Here is a 21,232-nt window from a genome sequence, read left to right on the forward strand (position 1 = left end):
AAGTCTCTTTTTTCAGGGTTCCCATATTAATTCTCCTTTATTAAGCATCATCACCATCATAGCCAGTTTTAATTATATGCCCACATGCACAGAACACTACATTAGTTTCAAAACAGTTAAACATATATAGATATTTTCTTTTTAAAAATTATGTACTTGCCTTGTGTCTGCATTTAAGTACAACTCCATAGGCTCCTATAATAAAAAAAGAAGTAAACAATTAGGGGCACGTATACAAATTACAGCTCTTGGAGACTGTAGAATCAAAGTTCTATTATATTTACATTGGTTATCAATATAGGGTATAATAATGATTCCTAAAACGATAATATTCTGCAGTGATAATGCAATGAGCCATATACAAAGAGAGCATGAATATTTATTATACATTTTTTATAAACCAAGAGTATAAGCAACCCATTTCCCCAACAAGTGCATATTCTTAAATGCTTCTCTTTTTAAAGAAAATTTCACTTTTCTTTTTTAAACATAAGTTTAAAAATTTCTAGAGACAAGATTTGGACATAATAACTTTAAGAGTAAATTAAAATCACCTCAAAAGATTCTAGAGAACTCAAACTTTAAGAGTTAATGGTTTCACAAAGGTAGGCTCAAGCATGGAGCCTACCAAATATGTTCGCTGTCCTAGGAGACATTTAAATTCTCTTCTAAGATACTGGAATGTTTTCCCTGACTGGCAAAATAGTACAGGCCTCACCTCAGCATTCCAATCAATAACTAGTAGGAGTTGCTACATTTTTGCCATAAATATTAAAATCAAAGGCACCAGCAGAGGGGTCCAAGGATCTCTGGCCATTTATAGCCAAGCACTCCCACTTTTCTTTGATATATTTCAAATGAGATACATCACTAGCTTTTGGGTTACTTATACTATTAACTAGCCAGTAAGCTGCTTCCTTAGAGGCAAAACACAGAGTTGACAGCAAGGAAATTGAGGCAAAAGTTATAATGTGAAAATATCTAATTAGGAGAATCAAAATATAATATATGATAACTGAAGTTTGTAGAAATGATTGACATTTACAGACAGGCAAAGCCCGTGTTCATCTCTGAGAAGAGGACTTCAGGGAGATGACATTAGGAAATGTGTCTCCAACAGAGCCTGGAGAGCCAGAGTAAGTCTCCCTCACCCGGTAGAGATGGATGAATCTTATTATCACAGTTAGGATGAACCCAGCCATTACAGCCATCCAACTCAACTCCACAATCACCAGGCAATCATCCAATCCTCATTTAACTGCCCATGCTAGTTTTTCTGTGGGGTAAAAATGCACTGCTTAGGCTGCAGGGACATAGAGCTTGCTTGACAGTTTTTAATTACCTTAATATATATGTATTTCATAGTCAGAAAAGCATATGAGGTAGTTTACAAAGAAAAATAAACATATAGCAATGATGGTTCTGACTACAATTTAAAACTGACATATTCTGATTTATATAACAGTCTGGTAGTTTTAGTTAATCTAAGCCGATCCCTGAGAAGATTATCACCTATGGGTATACTATGAAAAACAAGGCTATGATCCAGAAAATCTTAGGCCCAGAATCTGGAACATTCCAATCCTGTTACACCCAAGGAGCTGACCTTCTCCATCAAGTAGCTTTATGGCATGTCTCTATAATACTTTTGAAAAAACAAAAATAAAAATAATAAAGAAAGCAGGTATTATAAAATTAATAGTAGATAACACATTGAAAATGAATTTTATCTACATAATTAATATCAATGAAAAACAGGAAAAGGAGTTGACTGGTGAAGGAAGAAGGATCCATTCTTTTTATATGGTTTCAAACTTCAGACCCTGAAGCAAACACGCAATGATTAGACAATATTTTAATTGTTTCTATTTATTTGAAAAGGATTTAACAACTTAGTATTAAAATCCAGAACAACTATCCTGTTGACATAGGTAAATTTTAAAACTTCTTTTGAAATTCAAAATATACTTGAAAATTCTGAAATATCAAGTTTTTGTAATATTTGCTTTGAAGATATAGATGCTAAGAAACCATAATTATAAATCACTTATATCGTGTTAACAGAATCATTTATCAAAATCTCCATAAAGTTATCTTTAAGCCAAGAGCAAAAATTACTAACAAGGGGCTTCCCTGGTGGCGCAGTGGTTGGGAGTCCGCCTGCCGATGCAGGGGACATGGGTTCGTGCCCCGGTCCGGGAGGATCCCACGTGCCACAGAGCGGTTGGGCCCGTGAGCCATGGCCGCTGAGCCTGCGCGTCCGGAGCCTGTGCTCCGCAACGGGAGAGGCCACAGCAGTGAGAGGCCCGCGTACCAAAAAAAAAAAAAAAAAAAAACCTAACAAGGAAGAATCAGGAAGATTTATGAAAATGAATTACCATATTTCATCAAATTGGTATCACTGATTATAAGCATTAGTACTGCTAGGAAAGAAAAAGTGCTGTCAATCAAACCATGACATGCTACTGATTATAACACACATCTGATTTCAGAGATGTTAAAAAATGACCAAATTGGGCTTCCCTGGTGGCACAGTGGTTGAGAGTCCGCCTGCCAATGCAGGGGACACAGGTTCGTGCCCCGGTCCGGGAGGATCCCACGTGCCGCGGAGCGGCTGGGCCCGTGAGCCATGGCCGCTGAGCCTGCGCGTCCGGAGCCTGTGCTCCACAACGGGAGAGGCCACAACAGTGAGAGGCCCGCATACGGGAAAAAAAAACAAAAACAAGACCAAATGGTGTGGTTCAGAATTTATAAAATGTGGTTTGTTATTCTCAAAGACAAATAGAAGTTATTTATTCATTTATCATGTATTAAGGAAAATTTGACATACAAATTTTAAGTTAGTCAAAATAAGCCTAGCTGACATAAAAAGTAAATGTAACCAAAAAAATGTAGACTAAAGAAATCATGATTGCTAATGAAAAGAATGAAATGAAGGCAGCCTTAAGAAATCTGATTTCTTAAACTTTAAAGGATTTTTAAATGTTATTAACGTTCAATTGGAGAATAAGACCCAAATAGTTTAAGAGTAATTTTACTTTTAATATTTTACTCTTAGGCACATATGTGAATTGATAAAGGTTAAGTTAACAGAATCTGAATTAATAACTTTTTTGGTGGTAGGTATAATTGTACATTGCTCAAAAACTCAAGGAATGCTAAACTTACCTTCACCTACAACCCCAAGGATCTCAAATTTATTCATCACATTACCAATGTTAGGAATCTTCATGAAGACAAACTCCTCTTTTGATGCAAGCCACAGAACATGGCACCAAAAAAGAACTTCTAAGAAAGTTGTACAGTAAGTAGAACAAAAAATGTCCAGAGGAAGAAATTCTCACAGGTTGGCAGGAACTTTCACATATTTGTCCTAATGTGAAGTATTAAATGATTCCCTGAAAGAACAAACACAATTAAAAGTCATAAGTTTTATTTCTCAGTACTCTAATAAACTAACCAATCTTTTTGTACAGTTCTTTTAAAACCACATTAATGTTTCATATACTACTACTACTACTACTGCTACTGCTACTGCTGCTAATAATAATAGGAGGGAAGAACCCAAAATGAAACACAAATGAAAAAATGTACCTAACTATATTTGAAATGAATAATATAACTACACTGAAGGAGGCTGGGGGAAAAGAATTAACCCCAGGTAACTTCTGAAAGCAGTATTTTAACTACATACTCTCCTTGAACTAAAGACAAAAAGAAATATAAACAAATATTATACTCAGTTATTTGTTTTTACACAGAGATATGAAACTTTTTCATGTATATTATAGGATTGAGCAAATAAGTAAATACACTGTGGACAATGTGGGTTTGGTTTCATTCTCATAAAAGGAAGTTACAAAGATGACAAGGGGGAAAGCTTGGAAATAAGAGTTAACCATATAGGGTCAGTTCTTAATATAGACAGATGTAGAAATAGATATAAATGTGTATGTAAATATACATACACACATACATTCTTCCAAAAGGTAAAACATGAATCTAACCATAGGCAGCAACAGACAAGCCCGAACTAAGGGACATTCTACTCAATAACAGACCTGTATTCTTTAAAAACGTCTACATCATGAAAGACAAGGAACAACTGAGTAACTGTTCCAGAAAAGAAGATTAAGAGTCATGATAACTAAATATAATGCATGATCCTGGATTGGACCCTAGACAAGAAAAAAAATTTTTTGCTATAAAGGGTAACTGATAAAATTTAAATGTCTACAGATTAGATAGTAATATTGTAACAATGATAATTGTTTTTGTTTTGACAATAGTAAGGTGGTTACATAAAACAATGCTCTTGTTTTAAGAAATGACAAGATGGATGAAGGTGTTCAAAAGGTACAAACTTCTAGTAATAAAATGAACAAGTCCTAGGGATGCAATGTACAGCATGGTGACTATAGTTAATAATACTGTATTGTATATTTGAAAGTTGCTAAGAGAATAAATCTTAAAAGTTCTCATCACAAGAAAAAAATATGTTCCTATGTGTGGTGATGGATGTCAACTAGACTTACTGTGGTGATCATTTTGCAGTACATACAAATATCAAATCATTATGTTGTACACTTGACACCAATGTTATATGTCAATTATATTTTGATAAAATAAATAAATAAGGCATAGCCCAGATCTCTAGAATAAGAGAGTCTAATAAAAAGCTTAACCAGAAAAAAAAGAGGAAGAACACCAAAGTTTTTAGAGATAAAGCTTGCAACTTAAACCGTTCAGAAAAAAATATGTACAGTGTATGGAGGAAGAGAAAGAGAGAGAATGATAAAGCAAATACGGTAAAATATTAACATTAGGGGAATAAGGGTCAAGGGTCTAGGAAACAGGAAATCCTTTATATCATCTTTGCAACTTTAAATCTGAAATTATTTCAAAATAAGTTCTTTTGTTTCAAAAAAACCTATCTTTAAGAAGAACAGCTGTATCAATATATAATATTGGTTTAAAAGGAAGAAATAAATCTAAACCAGTAAAGAAATTTTTTTTGCTGCCTATGAAATTTGAAACTTTTAAAATATATGAGTACCCCATGTGGTGTAAAGTACTGACACGGAAAAGTGTGCCGTTCTGTACACTAATAGTAGGAATGTAAACTTTCTAAAGAGTAAAATGTCCATAATTAAATGCTTTTTAAAAGTTCATATCTTGATAAAAGTATGACAAAAACCTACAATATCATTCTTAAATGTAGAATTTTTAGATAGTCCCTTTAAAAATTAAGAACGTGAGAAGAAGTCCTACTATTAATACTTATTAACATTACTATTAAACATTTTCCTAGTGGGTTCCAGACAGCTCAGTAAAATAAGAAAAAATAAATGAATAAACTATATAGGACTGGAAAGAGGAAAAGGTAATAGAATTTACAGATATTATTGTCTACATAGACAATTCAAAGGAATCTACAAATTATTAGAATTATAAGTGTTAACAAGGTAGCTAAATATAAGCTCAATATACAAATATCAACTGTATTTGTAAACATCAATATGAAACAGAAAATGTAATTTTTAAAAATCATCTTTACAATAACAAAAACGGCACTTAGGATTTAACATAAAAGACACTCAAGACCTCTATTCATATATAAATATATATATATATACACACATATACACACATAACATATATAGATCACACATATATGTGTGTGCGTGTATGTATATATATATATGTAAACTTTATTCAAAGGCATTAAAGACGCATATCAATGAAGTTATCCCAATTTTAAGGCTAGAAAATTCAATACTATAAGAATATCAATTGTCTCCATATTAATCTATACAGTCAATGCAATTCCAATCAGAATCCCAAGAGGGTTTTCTGAGGAATTACAATAATCTGATTCTAAAATATATATGGAAGAGCAGAATTCCAAGTACAGCCAACACCCTCCCGAATAAGAAAAATAAGAAGGCTCAGCTTTGAGGGGAGGATCCGGCAAGATACTCTCTACCAAATATACTGAGGGTTAGAATTGAGCTATAGGACTTCCCTGGTGGTGCAGTGGTTAAGAATCTGCCTGCCAATGCAGAGGATTCAAGTCCTGGTCCAGGAAGATCCCACGTGCTGCGGATCACCTAAGCCCGTGCGCCACAACTACTGAAGCCCGGGCACCTAGAGTCTGTGCTCCTCAACAAGAGAAGCCACCGCAATGAGAAGCCCGCGCACTGCAACGAAGAGTAGCCCCCGCTCTCCGCAACTAAAGAAAGCCCGTGCGCAGCAACAAAGACCCAACGCAGCCAAAAATTAATTAATTAATTTTAAAAAAAGAATTGAGCTATAAAAATTAAAACAGGGTGGTCTTGGCACAGAGATAGACAAAATTAGCCAGTGGAACTTATATGAGAGCTCAGAAGTAGACCGTACGCCAAAATCCCTATAGCTCCAAACCCACCTCCATGTCACTTCTCTGCTCAAAACCCTCCAGGGGCCTCCCATATCATTAAGAGTGAAAGTCAAAGTCCACATAAGCCACCAGGTCTTAACCTTCTCTCTCCTCTGATGTCATCTCTGACTCTTCTCTCCCTTGGCTTGCTCCACTCCAGCCACACTGACCTCCTTCCAGCTCAATATATAACAAAGTCACAGTTGTCCCTAATGCTAAATATTTGTCACTCTAATATTTACTTTAGGTCAGATTCTTATTGTCTGATTTTTCATTCAATATTTACCAAAAAATGTTTTTGAAAAAAGGCAAGAGAAAGCAGACACTATACTTATTGTAGAAAACAACTTTAATTCAATGGAATCACAAATTTTTAAAGGATGACTGTGACATCTAGAGAAAATAATGTCACAATTTCAAAAGAAATAAACATTTATTCTATTCATTCATTTATTAAACAAAAAATTACTCACTGCCTAACATGATTCAAAGAATGGGTAAATAAGACACACGAGACAGTGGTGAACAAGATAGGCAAGGTCCTTGCCCTCATGGAGCTTCACATGTTACTGAGGGAGGAAAAAACTACAAGATTATTATCATATAGTGATACATGTTATGAAGGGAGAAAAAAGGAGTGATTACCCAGACAGACAGCCCCCTCTCTAAAAAGGTGACATTTGAGGTGAAATATCAATAGCAAGAACGAGCCAGCCATATGAAGATCTAAGTCAGTCACATTCCAGGTAAAAGATGCTCAGAGTGTTTCTGAGAATAAATCATTCTTTCATTTTCTACGGCTGATTTGGAAGAACACCCAGGAAACATTTAAATATTCTACTCTCTGTCCATAATGGTATGGCTAATTTCAAAGGAAACTAGAGATAAATATTAAATTATTCCTACTAAGAGACTCAGCACCCCCAAAAGTTCTGTATGTAAGTATATATATAAAGAACATTTGGTCCCACCTATTCTCTATGGAAATCAAAACCGACTAATGCAAACTGGGAATTAGAATTTAAATGTGTGAGTAAATATATAACATAGGTGTCAAGAACGGTCTTTTAACTACCAGTATTCATACTGAGGAAAAAAATTTATGCCAAACTGGATTTAACTACCATTTTACATGAATAACGCTGATTAATTTTTTTTTTTTTTGCGGTACACGGGCCTCTCACTGTTGTGGCCTCTCCCGTTGCGGAGCACAGGCTCCGGACGCGCAGGCTCCAGACGCGCAGGCTCAGCGGCCATGGCTCACGGACCCAGCCGCTCCGCGGCATATGGGATCTTCCCGGACCAGGGCACGAACCCGTGTCCCCTGCATTGGCAGGCGGACTCTCAACCCCTGCGCCACCAGGGAAGCCCCTGATTAATTTTTTTAAGGCAGAAAAACTCAGACACTTCAGCTTCAAGTAACTAAATGACTTGGATGAAATGTCCCTTTGAGGACAAATACAAATGCTGGAGGTAATACTTTTAAAGAACAGCCTAAAAAGCCCCAAAGACTTAACAAGATTATGAAGAATTACCTGGCTGAAATCAAGGCAAAAGAACAGAACCCAGAGAGGTAATCCAAATCACCCAAAACAGTTTTAGCTCACAGACACTTGAAGGAAGATACAGAAAAAATGGGAGAAAAACAGACTTGCTCTTGAAACCTTTATAAATCCAGGGGCAAAAAGGTCAAAGGCAAAAGTGTTTCAGGGGCTTCCCTGGTGGTGCAGTGGTTGAGAGTCCGCCTGCCGATGCAGGGGACACGGGTTTGTGCCCTGGTCCGGGAAGATCCCACATGCCGCGGAGCGGCTACGCCCATGAGCCATGGCCGCTGAGCCTGCGCTCCGCAACGGGAGAGGCCACAACAGTGAGAGGCCCGCGTAACGCAAAGAAAAAAAAAAAAAAAAAGGGTTTCAAAAAAAATGGTACAGATGAACCGTTTTGCAAGGCAGAAATGGAGACACAGATGTAGAGAACAAACGTATGGACACCAAGGGAGGAAAGCGGGGGGGATGAATTGGGAGATTGGGATTGAGATATATACACTAATATGTATAAAATAGATAAGTAATAAGAACCTGCTGTATATAAGTAAATAAATAATTTTTAAAAAAGCGTTTCAAAAGAAGGAAGTACGATAAGCACCACTCACTTGGAGCTGAAACCCCAAAGAGCTATACTCCTTGGTAAAGGAAACCAGAAAAAAAATCAGTCCCAGGACAGACTTGAATTACAGCTTTATGTCACCTGAGTGACCTAAATAAACCTCTAAGTGTACCCTGGATTGAGGTGGTCCCACATTCAGATTGTTAGTACACAGTTGTCTGGTTGAAAGGGGTGGCGGCAGGCAGTGGGGGCAGGAGTCTGCAGGAAGGTAACATGAACCTAGGCATCACAACATTGTTACAGATAATTTCTTGTTTACATCGTGCAGTACATAATCAAAGATAACCAGATACACAAAGTAATAAGATACCATTAACAAGAACTAACAGAAATGACCAAAACAGAAAATGACCCAGAAAGACTTATAATATCAGAATTATCAGAAATAGCCTATAAGACCACTATAGGGTTGAATTAATAAAAGCCCAAGGGTTGAACATTTTGACAGAACTGGAAGGTCCAAAAGGCAGAAGAACAAATTGGAAAAATAAATTATAATTCCAGGACTGGAAAATAGAATACCACCAAGGGAACTCAACAGACAGTATAAAGAGAAAAAGTATCATGATACATAAGATTTTAAACATTTTTAAAACTTGAGCAAATGAAAATAAAAGGATAGCAAAGAACTGCAGAATATCATTTTTTCCCCAAGCACACACATAACATTTACAAAAACTGATAAAGTGCTAGGCCATAATGCGGTTCAAAGCAAATTACAAGGATTTTAATCCAAGGATGATCTCTCTCCAAAATGCAAGTATGCAAGAAATTAGTCACAAAAGAAATAACTAGGAAATATTCATGTTTAGAAATTAATACATTCTTAAAATAATCCATAAGTCAGTCAAAGAAGAAACCATAACAAACATTTAGAAGTAACAAAAATAGGGACTTCCCTGGTGGGGCACTGGTTAGGAATCCACCTGCCAATGTAGGGGACACAGGTGCGAGCCCTGGTCCGGGAAGATCCCACATGCTGCAGAGCAACTAAGCCCATGCGCCACAACTACTGAGGCTGCGCTCTAGAGCCTGCGAGCCACAACTACTGAGCCCACGTGCCACAACCACTGAAGCCCGTGCACCTAGAGCCCGTGCTCCACAACGAGAAGCCACCGCAAGGAGAAGCCCACCCACCACAACGAACAGTAGCCCCTACTCACCACAACTAGAGAAATCCTGTGTGCAGCAACGAAGACCCAACGCAGCCAAAAATAAATAAATAAATACATTTATTTTTTTAAAATTAGAAAATAAAAATTAAAAAAATACAAATTCATGGGAAGAAGCTAAAACAATGCTTAGGGAGGGAATTGAAAGCCTCATACATGCGTATATCACAAAATATAAAAAAATAAACTAAGCATCTATCTCGAGAGGTTTTAAATAAAAGAACAGCAAACTAAATCCAAAGAAAGTATAAAGAAAGAAATAATTAAGAGCAGAAATTCATGAAATAGAAAACACACAGAAATAAAGAGGTCAAAAGAGCTGGATCTTGGAAATCAACTTTGGAACTAATCAAGGACAAAAGAGAACTCAGCCCAGTCAACACACGGGATTCTAGCTTTATGCTATCCTGAGCAGAGAACCCAGCCACACCGTGCCAGACTTCTGACCTAGAGAGCTGTGAGCTAATATATGGGTGCTGTTTTAAGCCACTAAGCTTGTGGTAATTCATCACAAACAACAGAAAACTAATAAAACAGTATTATTTCATTTATATACAGTTTTAAAACAGGCAAAGTTGAATTACAAACTATATTGTCTAGGCATGCATATATAAGTGGTAAATCTATTAAAAAAATAAGTGACCAAGGAAGTGTTTCTTTTAAAAATGAGGATATTTGGACTTCCCTGGTGGCCCAGTGGTTAAGAATACTCCTGCCAATGCAGGGGACACGGGTTCGAGCCCTGGTCCGGGAAGATCCCACATGCCGTGGAGCAGCTAAGCCCGTGCACCACAACTACTGAGCCTGCGCTCTAGAGCCCGCATGCCACAACTACTGAGCCTGCACACCTACAGCCCATGCTCCACAACAAGAGAAGCCACCGCAATGAGAAGCCCGCTGACCGCAACGAAGAGTAGCCCCCACTCGCTGCAACTAGAGAAGGCCCGCACACAGCAACAAAGACCCAACGCAGCCAAAAATAAAAGTAAATAAATAAATTTATTTTTAAAAAATAAATAATTAAAATAAAAATGAGGATATTAATTATCTCTAGGGAGGAGTTGAGATTGATAAGAGATACAAAGGAGGGCTTTCTGGGGCACTGGTAATGTTCTATTTCTTGACTTGAGTGAAAGTTAGATAGACATTCACTAAAGTGTAAATTTGTTTTACGTATTTCTATGTTGTTATATTCCACAATAAAACAAGTTTTTAAGAAGTCAGAGAGTAATTCTGATAATGACACCATACATAAATAGTTCCGTGGTCATTTATATGGAGGCAAAAGATAATTTTTATCAAAGATAAAGCATTTCAATATCATATTAACCAAAAAAGTTTACCTATCTCTCTCCAGACTCCACATATTGCCGTGTGTCTAGTGCTGGGTATCAACAACAAAACCAAAAACTCCCAGTGATGGATAACCTGGATGATGACCACACTCCAAAACCATGCCAGAGGAGGAGCTGGTGAGGAAACTGGGCAAAATAGGCCTCAATGAGAGATGACTGGCATCCCAATGTGTGAAGACTCTTTGAAAAAGAGGGAGTAGAGCAGGTGATTTGGGTTATTTCAGGGGGAATACCTAAGATCAGTGGTAGAAGTGAAAAGGAGACAGATGTCAGCTCAGTGGTGATTTGGACAATGATGAACCATCAATGGTTACTCATTCATTCTATAAATATCTTTCAGATCCTACAGTGGGCCAGCCCACCACAGATGCTTCAGGATACAGCAATGAACAACACAGACAGAGCCCCTGCTCTCATGGAGCCAATGAGGGGAGACAGACAATAAACAGACAAACACGATCATTCCAGACAGTGACAATTATTATGAAGGAAAGAAAACAGTCTTATGATAGAGAGTTTTGGAGACTGAAAAGGCGGGGTAAGTAGATAAGGTAGTCTGGGAAAGGTAGTCTGAGGAGGTAAAATTTGATCGAAATCTGTTTAATGTAAAGAAGCCAGCCATGGGAACAGGGATGTGAGAAGAGCGTTCAAGGCAGTACAGAGTCTTAGAGAGCCTGATAAATACAAGGAACAGAAAAGATCTGTAATCCGAAGCACAGCACACTAGAAGGGGACCTGCAGCGGGCAGGAAGAGCCCGCTGGAAGCATTCTGGCCTGGCCGTGGTATTAAAGAGTTGTGTACTAAATTAGATGTCCTCTAAGGTCCCTTCCAACAAAAAGACTGTAAGAATCTCTCAAAAATGGTTTGAGTTTCCGATTACTAATCATTAACTTTGTAAACAAACAACAGAATGCTTTTTAAAGTGGACTTGTCTTGCACTAAGAAAGACACCTAGAATTAAGCAATCTTGTCTCTGCATTGGCAAGCAGGTACCTACAAGAACTGACAGAAATGTAAGGCTTATAATTTATTTCATAGATTATTAGTATTGAATTTAAGAGCTGCCTGAGCCTTGAATGTTTCCTCTGTTGCTGAAATTATAATCTTCATCTCAACGGTTCTTTTCTTCTTCCCAAAGAAAGTACAAAATCAGTTGAATCATGAGTTTTGTTTTTGTTTCTGGCATTGTTTTTATACATACAAATGAAAGAGCCATTTTGTCACTGAAATTGGATAGGAATGAATTTGGTACATGACAAAACTTCTGCTATAATAAGAGAGTTCGAATGGTTTGAAAGCATCTTAAAACTTGTGATCCATGTACGGAAAGAAATCATTTCCGTGGAAAGCACAGCCTTATGAAAAAAACATCCTACTCTCTTGCAGAGAATTCTCCATGTTGACTCTAAGTGAGGAGATAATGCACTTCTCACTCCTATTTAGTTTTCTTCCTTCATGGGACCACCTGACGTATTTAACAGGATCTTCATTTTGCTTTATTCCCCCAATAGCGAAGAGTAATTCGATTCATCAATCCATTCTCTATAATTCAGTTTCCATTAAATCAAACTGATACTTGAGTATCATGAGTAAAATACACACAGTTTAATAGCATAAAAATTTCAAACTATGAACAAATGTAGGGATACCAAGGGGGAAGGGGGAGCAGGATGAATTGGGAGATTGAGATTGACATACACACTGCTATACGTAAAATAGATAACTAATGAGAACCTACTGTATAGCTCAGGGAACTCTACCGATTGTTCTGTGGTGACCTAAATGGGAAGGAAATCCAAAACAGAGGGGATATATGTATACATATGGCTGTTTCACTTTGCTGAAACTGACACAGCAGTGTAGAGCAACTATACTCCAATTAAGTAAATAAATAAATAAATTTTTAAAAATTTCAAACTGTGAATCATGTAGGTTGCCTCCGCACCCTTTACTCTTAGAATCCTTCCACAAGGTAGGAAATCCAGTCAATGTATCTCCTACCCAGTTACCTGATATTTCTCCCAGCACTGCCAACCCTACTAAACTCCCAGCCCTTCCTGAGTATCCGAGGGCCTCACGGTTCAGAGAGAAAAAGAGAACTAAACTGGGATCAGAGAAATTCAGAGTTCACACTAACACTGTACTATTTAAGATACACTATTGGTGTAAAAGGTTTTCAAAGCACTTGCATGAAAATGTATCAATTTTATCATGGTTTCTATGGGATAATTTGTTCTGATCTCCAAATTCTAAATAACTGAATTTAGAACAAACTTACAGAAGCTGGGAACCACCTAGATTTTGCTGGGTTGATGTGGATCAGAAAATGTGGTCTAAGTTATTGTCCTCTACTCCCAAAAAACAAACAAAAAACGCCACCAACCAAACAAAAAACAAAACACTGACTTTCAGATGGAAAAAAAGAGAAGGAACTGAAGGCCAAGACTGCTGAAGAACACCTACAGGCTTCAAATGAATTCAAGACCATTGGCCTAGATAACATTTCATACCTGAAATGCTTTAAGACTTTGGAGGTGAGATTGCTGAATCTCAGTGGTCTTGGGAAAGCCATAGGGAAAAGATGAGAACAAAGACTGGCCTAAAGCAAATGCAGTCACATTTTTTCAGAAAGGGTAAACCAGTACATTCTTTAAACTCCACACCTGAGAACTTAAAAGTAAGCAATCATTCCATAAATATGTCTTGAGAGTTAACTATATGCCAGGCACTATGACAGTCACCGGGAATATATCGGTAAAGGAAAGACACAAAACCCCTTACCTCACGGAGTTTATCAAAGGATCACACAATAAGTGTAAAACTGCAAATGTAAGTGCTATGAAAAAGAGCTATAAGGCTCTACAAGGGCTTGTACAGAGGTTTGCCACCTAATTAGGGAGGGTTGGCTTTTCCAGAGAAAGCTTTCAGTGGGCTGAGATCTGTAGGACAATTAGGCATAAACTTACAGAGGAGGAGGGATGCACCAGGAGAAAATTATTTATGCAAAAATCCCAGGTCAGGAGGGAACATGGCCAACACAACAAACTCAAAGGTGGCAAGGGTTGGGTGGTTAATAGCCCAGTACAAGGTGAGGCTGGAAAAACAGCAAGTTGTTTAAGTAGTTTTATCTGTATCATGAGACAGAGGGAACCACTAGAGGGTTTTGAACAAGAATGGGAGATGGGTTCAGGGGGTGGTAGGACAATCAGATGATTTGCATTTTGAAAAGATCACACAAGCTACAGAGTAGAGAACAGCTCTGTGCCTGGAAGGGGAGCTATCAATTTGGGGGTTTAACAACTAGGAAGCCACTGCAACCACCCAGGTGAAAGGATAAGGGCGGGATGGACTAAATTGGTACACATGAAGAGAAATGGAAAGATTTAAGATATATTTGGAGGGGAAGCCAATACAGCTGGGGATGGATTAGAGATGGGAAGTGAGGGAAACAGAAATCAAAGATAACTTCTTGGTTTGGGGCTTGGGCTATGAGTAGGTTGCTGCTTCTTGATGCAAGGAAAACTAGAAAAGGAGCAGATTAAGGGAAGGGAAGAAATTCAGGATTCCATTTTAGGCATGTTAAGTTTGAGTTTACATATCCATAACAATGAAAAAGGCAAAACCAAAGGAAAAAGAGAAATTTAAAAATGAGTAAGAGAATGTGCAACTTACATCACAAAAAGAAAGAACCCTAAAACATAAAATGTTCCTATTGCTTGATAAGAGGGGTAAGAAACCCAATTTTTAAAATGGGCAAAGTGATATGAACAAATAGTTCACAGAAGAGGAAACACAAATGGCTCTTAAACATATAAAAGGTTACTCAACTTTACATATAATAAAAACTGAAGATTAAAACTATACTGAGATACAATTTTTCAGATTAGCAAAAACCAAAACTAACGTACCATGTTGATGAGAGCATGAGGGAATTAAGCTTGCTCATATATTGCTGGTAGGAATGTATATAGATAGATAGATAGATACAACTTTTTAGAGGCCAATTTGATATCTTTCAAAACTAAAAACAAACATATTCTAATGACACAGCAATTACATTCCTAGGAATTTATCCTCAGGAAACACTCACTCACACTCTCACACACACACACACACACACACACACACACGATAAGCATATGCTATTCACTGCAGCATTGTGTGTAAAAGCAAAAGAATGGAAACAACCTAAATATCAAGAGGGGCCTGATTAAATGAATTATGGTACATCCATCCAGTTATTTTAAGTTAGAAATGGAAGTGAAATACTCTAATATAGCATTTCACAAATTTGAATTTTCTCGATGATTTATTTTCCAATAAATCAAAACTAAACTTAAGATTGTATTCTAACTAAATACCACTTATATCTGTTTTGTACACTGATTCTATATATATTTGAAAAAGGAGGTTTATTGCTGTTTTTTGGAAGTTTGAAAAATCTACTAATTGAAAAAGATAAAAGTACACAGTAGAGGGACTTCCCTGGTGGCACAGTGGTTAAGAATCCACCTGCCAATGCAGGGGACACGGGTTCGAGCCCTGGTCTGGGAAGATCGCACATGCCATGGAGCAACTAGGCCTGTGCGCCACAACTACTGAGCCTGCGCTCTAGAGGCTGCGAACCACAACTACTGAGCCAGCGTGCCACAACTACTGAAGCCCACGCGCCTAGAGCCCGTGCTCCGCAACAAGAGAAGCCACTGCAAGAAGCCCGCTCACCACAACAAAGAGTAGCCCCCGCTCGCCACAACTAGAGAAATCCCGCGCGCAACAATGAAGACCCAACACAGCCAAAAATTAATTAATTAATTAATTTTTTAAAAAATTACATGGTAGAGTTTACTGGTCCTGAAGACATCAAGTGATTTCAAACACTGTCAAATAATCTGGAAAATTCACAAAGGCTGCTTCCAGGCTAAACAATGTTAATGCTGTCACAAATTGATGTTACCAAGTTTCCAGATTCGTGGTAGACTGAAAATTACATCAGAAAGACACTAAATCCTGGGTTTCTCTCACCAAGGCAAAGTATCAGCTTTATGGTTGACCTTGACAACTTTCATTTCCTCAGTTAAAAAATAAGGATCCTCTGTTAGAAGTCCCACAGTTTCATTTCTAAACACTCAGAACCTCTCCAACTGAAAATGAGTGTCAAAATTCTCAATTAATAAATGTCAGTTAATAAAGGACCAGTATAAAATATATATAGCTTACCTTCTCTCTTTTCATTTCAGTTCCAAATCACCTACCAAGGTAAGTTTCAAGAGCAATTGAGTAAAATCGTTTTAGAACAAGGGAAGGAATGGAGTGATTACCTTTCAGCCTATTTCAGAAAAACTACAAAACCAGAATAAGTGGAATACTGCTGGCCAAACATCTGGTGATTAAGCTATTCCTGGGAGGGTCACTTATTTCAAAGAGAAAGAACAAACAGTAACAAGACAGCAGCAACTCTGCAAGGCATGAAAAAGAAGTCTGGGATATTTTCCAAATGTGTTGGGAGGAAGTTATTTTTATTTACAGAGATATTTGTGTCCTATTTAAAATACAGAAGGAACTCAAAAAAAAAAAAATCAAGCTAAAGATCTTGTACTTCCCCAGCTGTATGTCCTGCTAACTTTAGAAGGATAAGTAACACTACTTTGACCAAAGAACAGTCAAAATTACAAGCAATTTTATCAAGGCCATTAATTGATGAAAGCATTCAATTAAGTATAAGAGATTTGAACACATAACTAATAAATAATAAAAATTTAATATGTTAAAAGAAAAGAAAGATAGGTTCTTTCCCTCAAGGAAATTACAATTAAAAATAAAACAAAACAGGGGCTTTCCTGGTGGCACAGTGGTTGAGACTCCGCCTGCTGATGCAGGGGACACGGGTTCACGCCCCGGTCCAGGAAGATCCCACATGCCGCAGAGCGGCTGGGCCCGTGAGCCATGGCCGCTGAGCCTGCGTGTCCGGAGCCTGTGCTCCACAGCGGGAGAGGCCACAACAGTGAGAGGCCCGCGTACCGCAAAAAAAATAAAATAAAATAAAATAAAACAAAAGAAGATACGGTTAAGAGGACTTTTAAGCTATAGCTCTCTCCCACATACTAACTTAATAGAGCAGTCTCTTGAAGCTTTGGTTTGTTTCCATTTGTAAACTGAGGTTAAGTCACCCTGACACCAAATATGTGGCATCTTTTCCAACATCGAATCTCTAACACCTGGGTGTCCTACAATCTAACTACCCAGAGTTAACATCAGACTCCACAGGTTTAAGGGCTCAGTCCCACAGACTTCCCTCACTTTAGATGCCAGTCACAAGTCCCAGGTCCCCAGGGCACCTGGGGGGTTTTCATGGAGGTTTTAGTACATAGGCATGACTGACTGAATCTGACTCGGCTAAAAAATTTGGGGGTTCCCACAAACCCTTCCTCAGGTTTGATAATTCCCTAGAATGACTCACAGAACTCAAGAAAATGCTTTACTTACCATTACTGGTTTATTATAAAGGATACAACTCAGGAACAGCCAAATCGAAGAGATGCAAAGGGCAAGTTACAGGGGGTGGAGGGAAGAGGAGCAAAGCTTCCATGACCTCCTAGGGTATATCACCTTCCCAGCACCTCCCAGCTCTTCAATGTGTTCACCAACTCAGAAGCTCCCCAAAGCCTGTTGTTTAGGGGTTTTCATGGAGGTTTTAGTACATAGGCATGACTGATTGAATCACTGGCCACTGGTAACTGAACTCAATCTCTGGTCCCCTCTTCTCCCCAGAGGTAGGGGATAGGACAAGGGGGCTAAAAGTTCTAACCTTCTAATCATGGCTAGTCCTTCTGGTGACCAGGCCACATCCTGGTGTCATCTAGGGGCCTCTGCCAGAAGTCATCCATTAGCATACAAAAGACACTCATCACTCAGGAGGTTCAGGTGACATCTTGAGACAAGAACAGAATATGAGACAGACAAAAGGGTAAAGGCATTCGAGGAAAAGTTCTTGCTAAAATAGGCCAAAAAAAAAAAAAAGAGAAACCAAAACACGAGGAGTGTTTGTAGAACCCAAGTCATTCAGCTTCTCTGAAATCTAGGGCACAGGTCCAGGAATGACAGGAACGAGGCAGGGACTAAATCATTAAAGGCCTTGTATGCCATGCAACAGGTATGTTTCCCTATATTTTAAGAAAGTTTTCAACTGCTGCACAAGACACTTGAAGGCTACTGCCATAGACAACAGTAAATCAAGAGCAGCCTTTTAGATGAGTACCTATCAGTATTATGTTTCAGAAAAATCACCATGGAGGCAGGAAGAGGGTTAGGGAAGAGACACTAATCAGAAAGCTACTAAAAAAAAAAAAAAAAAAAAAAAGAAAGCTACTGATTGATGGAGGCCAGGCAGTAAATGATGAAAATCTCAACTAAAGCAGCAGTGAGGAGAGAAAGGTGGATAGATTTGAGGTTTTTAGGAGGTGTACTCAAAAGACACAGTGCCAATTTAAAAATAGTTGATGAATGAGAAATGGAAAAGTCTAGATGATTATAAAATTTCTGCCTTGACTACTGGGCATAACTAAAACTGGGAATACAGAGGAGCATATGGAAAACAATATTACATGATTGACAATTATGGGGTCATTTAATTGTCATTTATTATGGGAAGTTTTATACTGCAAAATGCAGAGATATCATGGATAGCTGAATGAATACAAAGTTGAACTTCAGATCAACAGTAAGGAATATAAGTCATACAAATTGAGAATATAAGAATCTCAAGATTTAACTTAGTTTCCAGCTTCATCAAGAATATAACCTGCTCTATGGGTATTCTCAGGCTCCATTATGAAGTCACTTCTCAGATGAATACATTATAATCACATCCTTTTAGAATCTTTAGAAAAGATGCCTTGGAAAGAGGTGAGTTCATGTAATCATGGCATTTCATCTACCCAAAGCCAAAAACTTTGGAATCATTCGGACCAAAGATTCTCAAACTATTTAGAATAATAGTCTAGTTTTTTTTTTTAATCCCATGTAAATTATATTGTAAAATACAGTAAAAATGTTAAATTGCTATAAAAGTTTCTAAACTCTTACATTCAGTTTTAAAATATTTTTATACAAAAATACTTAATAAGTTTAAGACTCAATATTTTAAGTGTTAAAAGCGCCCTGACAGGGACTTCCCTGGTGGTCCAGTGGTTAAGACTCCTTGCTCCCAATGCAGAGGGCTCAGGTTCTATCCCTCATAGGGGAACTAAGATCCCGCATGCCGGAGGCGCAGCCAAAAAATAAATAAGTAAATAATGAATTTGAAAGAAAGAAACTTTATTTTAAAACAAAAATGCCCTGACAATTCATAGTCCAGACAGGAATCCACTGACTCCTACAGAAAGAAACAAATTTTAAAACACATAACCATTATTTATAGGAAAAGACCATGACTTATTCTTTTTAGACTAAAGTTGTTATATCATTTTACTAGCAAAAATTGTTAATTTCCTACTGCCTACCAAAATTCCAAATTTCTAAGGCAATGATGTCAAGGAAAATGGCTAAAGACATCTCTTTCACTCATTCATTCATTTGCTCACTCACTTATTCATTCAACAAATACCTACTGAACACCTATTAAGTAGGTTAGGGATCATCTCATCTGACCTTATTTTACAGAGGGGAAAATTTAGGCTCATAGCAGTCATGTTACTTAATCTGAAATTAACTATAACCTTTGGCAATTGCTTTCCTGTGAATTTAACTATAATTTTTGACAATCACCCACTCTTCCACTGTAAGAATCCTTGGCTCCAAAGCAACTACACCTACTAATCAACACCTAGAACATGCCTTTTCACTTCCCCATTTCTATGCCTTTGTTCCAATCATTTCCCCACCCCTGCCCCCAGTCTTTGCCAACGGAAATATTAGCCATCATTGTTTTAAAAATCAAGTAAATTATAACTTCCTCTCTGTTCAGCCTAGCTATAAGTTATTCTCTATAAACTCTGCGTTCCTTTTTAGTTAAGATTAACAGATTCCCATGATAAAAATTCAAAAAGCCAGTCTATAAATTCTTACATACAGCACTTACATGACATTCATTACATACTTATTTAAACATTTATTGTTTGCATACATATCTATTTCCCTTAGATAAAACATAATTTCCTGGAAACTAGATACCATATCTCCACTATATCCTGTACCAATATTTCAACTCTATTCTGCATATCAACAGAGCGAGAATAATGATCCACATTTCTAAAAGAAAGATACAGGGATAAACCACTCTAACAATTCTTAAATAATTAAGAATTGACTATGCATATTTATAACAGTAACTGATAGAGAATTAACTTGTAAACGATACTGTCAATTACTATCTGTATGTGGATTAGCCACAGTACATTGTGCTTTACAGTTCCACAGTACTAACTTAATTACTTGTGTTTTTAATTCCATACATATGATACCTAAAGCCCTCTGAAATACAAACTACCATCTTCTTCTTCAGGGAATCAGAGAATCTTAAAGCTAGAATAAACCATACCCATTCATTATAGGATTGAGGAAACAAAGCTTATATCAAAGTCTCCTAACCAGCTTCTGAGGAGGAGCTCTGCTCTAGCCTGACTGAAGGGCCCTCTCCCCATTCACAACAGAGTAGGTGGGAAAACTAGACAACTTCCTGGTTACCATGGTGCCTGCTCTTCAGTGTGGTATCATCATTTTCCTTGAAATAACTCCCACTTTACTTAATCATAGACACAGGATTCAATATTTTAAAGAAACCCATGCACATCCTGAATTTAAATATTGTTTATTGGGGCTTCCCTGGTGGCACAGTGGTTAAGAATCTGCTTGCCGATGCAGGGGACACAGGTTCGATCCCTGGGTCAGGAAGACCCCACATGCCTGCAGCAACTAAGCCCGTGCACCACAGCTACTGAGCCTGCACGCCTAGAGCCTGTGAGCCACAACAAGAGAAGCCACCGCAGTGAGAAGCCTGTGCACCGCAATGAAGAGTAGCCCCTGCTCCCCGCAACTAGAGAAAGCTTGCACACAGCAACGAAGACCCAACACAGCCATAAATAAATATTTTTAAAAATTGTTTATTGGGCTTCCCTGGTGGCGC

General features: G+C 37.7%; 1 protein-coding gene across 1 annotated transcript in view; it reads right to left on the bottom strand.

Annotated features, from left to right (window-relative positions):
- The window catches only part of CDKL5 (cyclin dependent kinase like 5), a 152,741-nt gene that overhangs the window by 122,635 nt on the left and 8,874 nt on the right, over positions 1-21,232 (bottom strand). The window contains exons 2-3 of the mRNA XM_060137629.1: positions 3,169-3,398; positions 161-195 (exon numbers count right to left, since the gene is read on the bottom strand). Coding sequence (XP_059993612.1) covers positions 161-195; positions 3,169-3,232 — 99 coding nt within the window. The 5' untranslated portion in view covers positions 3,233-3,398. The remainder of the gene's footprint in view (positions 1-160; positions 196-3,168; positions 3,399-21,232) is intronic.

Source organism: Lagenorhynchus albirostris, chromosome X (assembly GCF_949774975.1).
Source record: "Lagenorhynchus albirostris chromosome X, mLagAlb1.1, whole genome shotgun sequence".
Taxonomy (NCBI): domain Eukaryota; kingdom Metazoa; phylum Chordata; class Mammalia; order Artiodactyla; family Delphinidae; genus Lagenorhynchus; species Lagenorhynchus albirostris.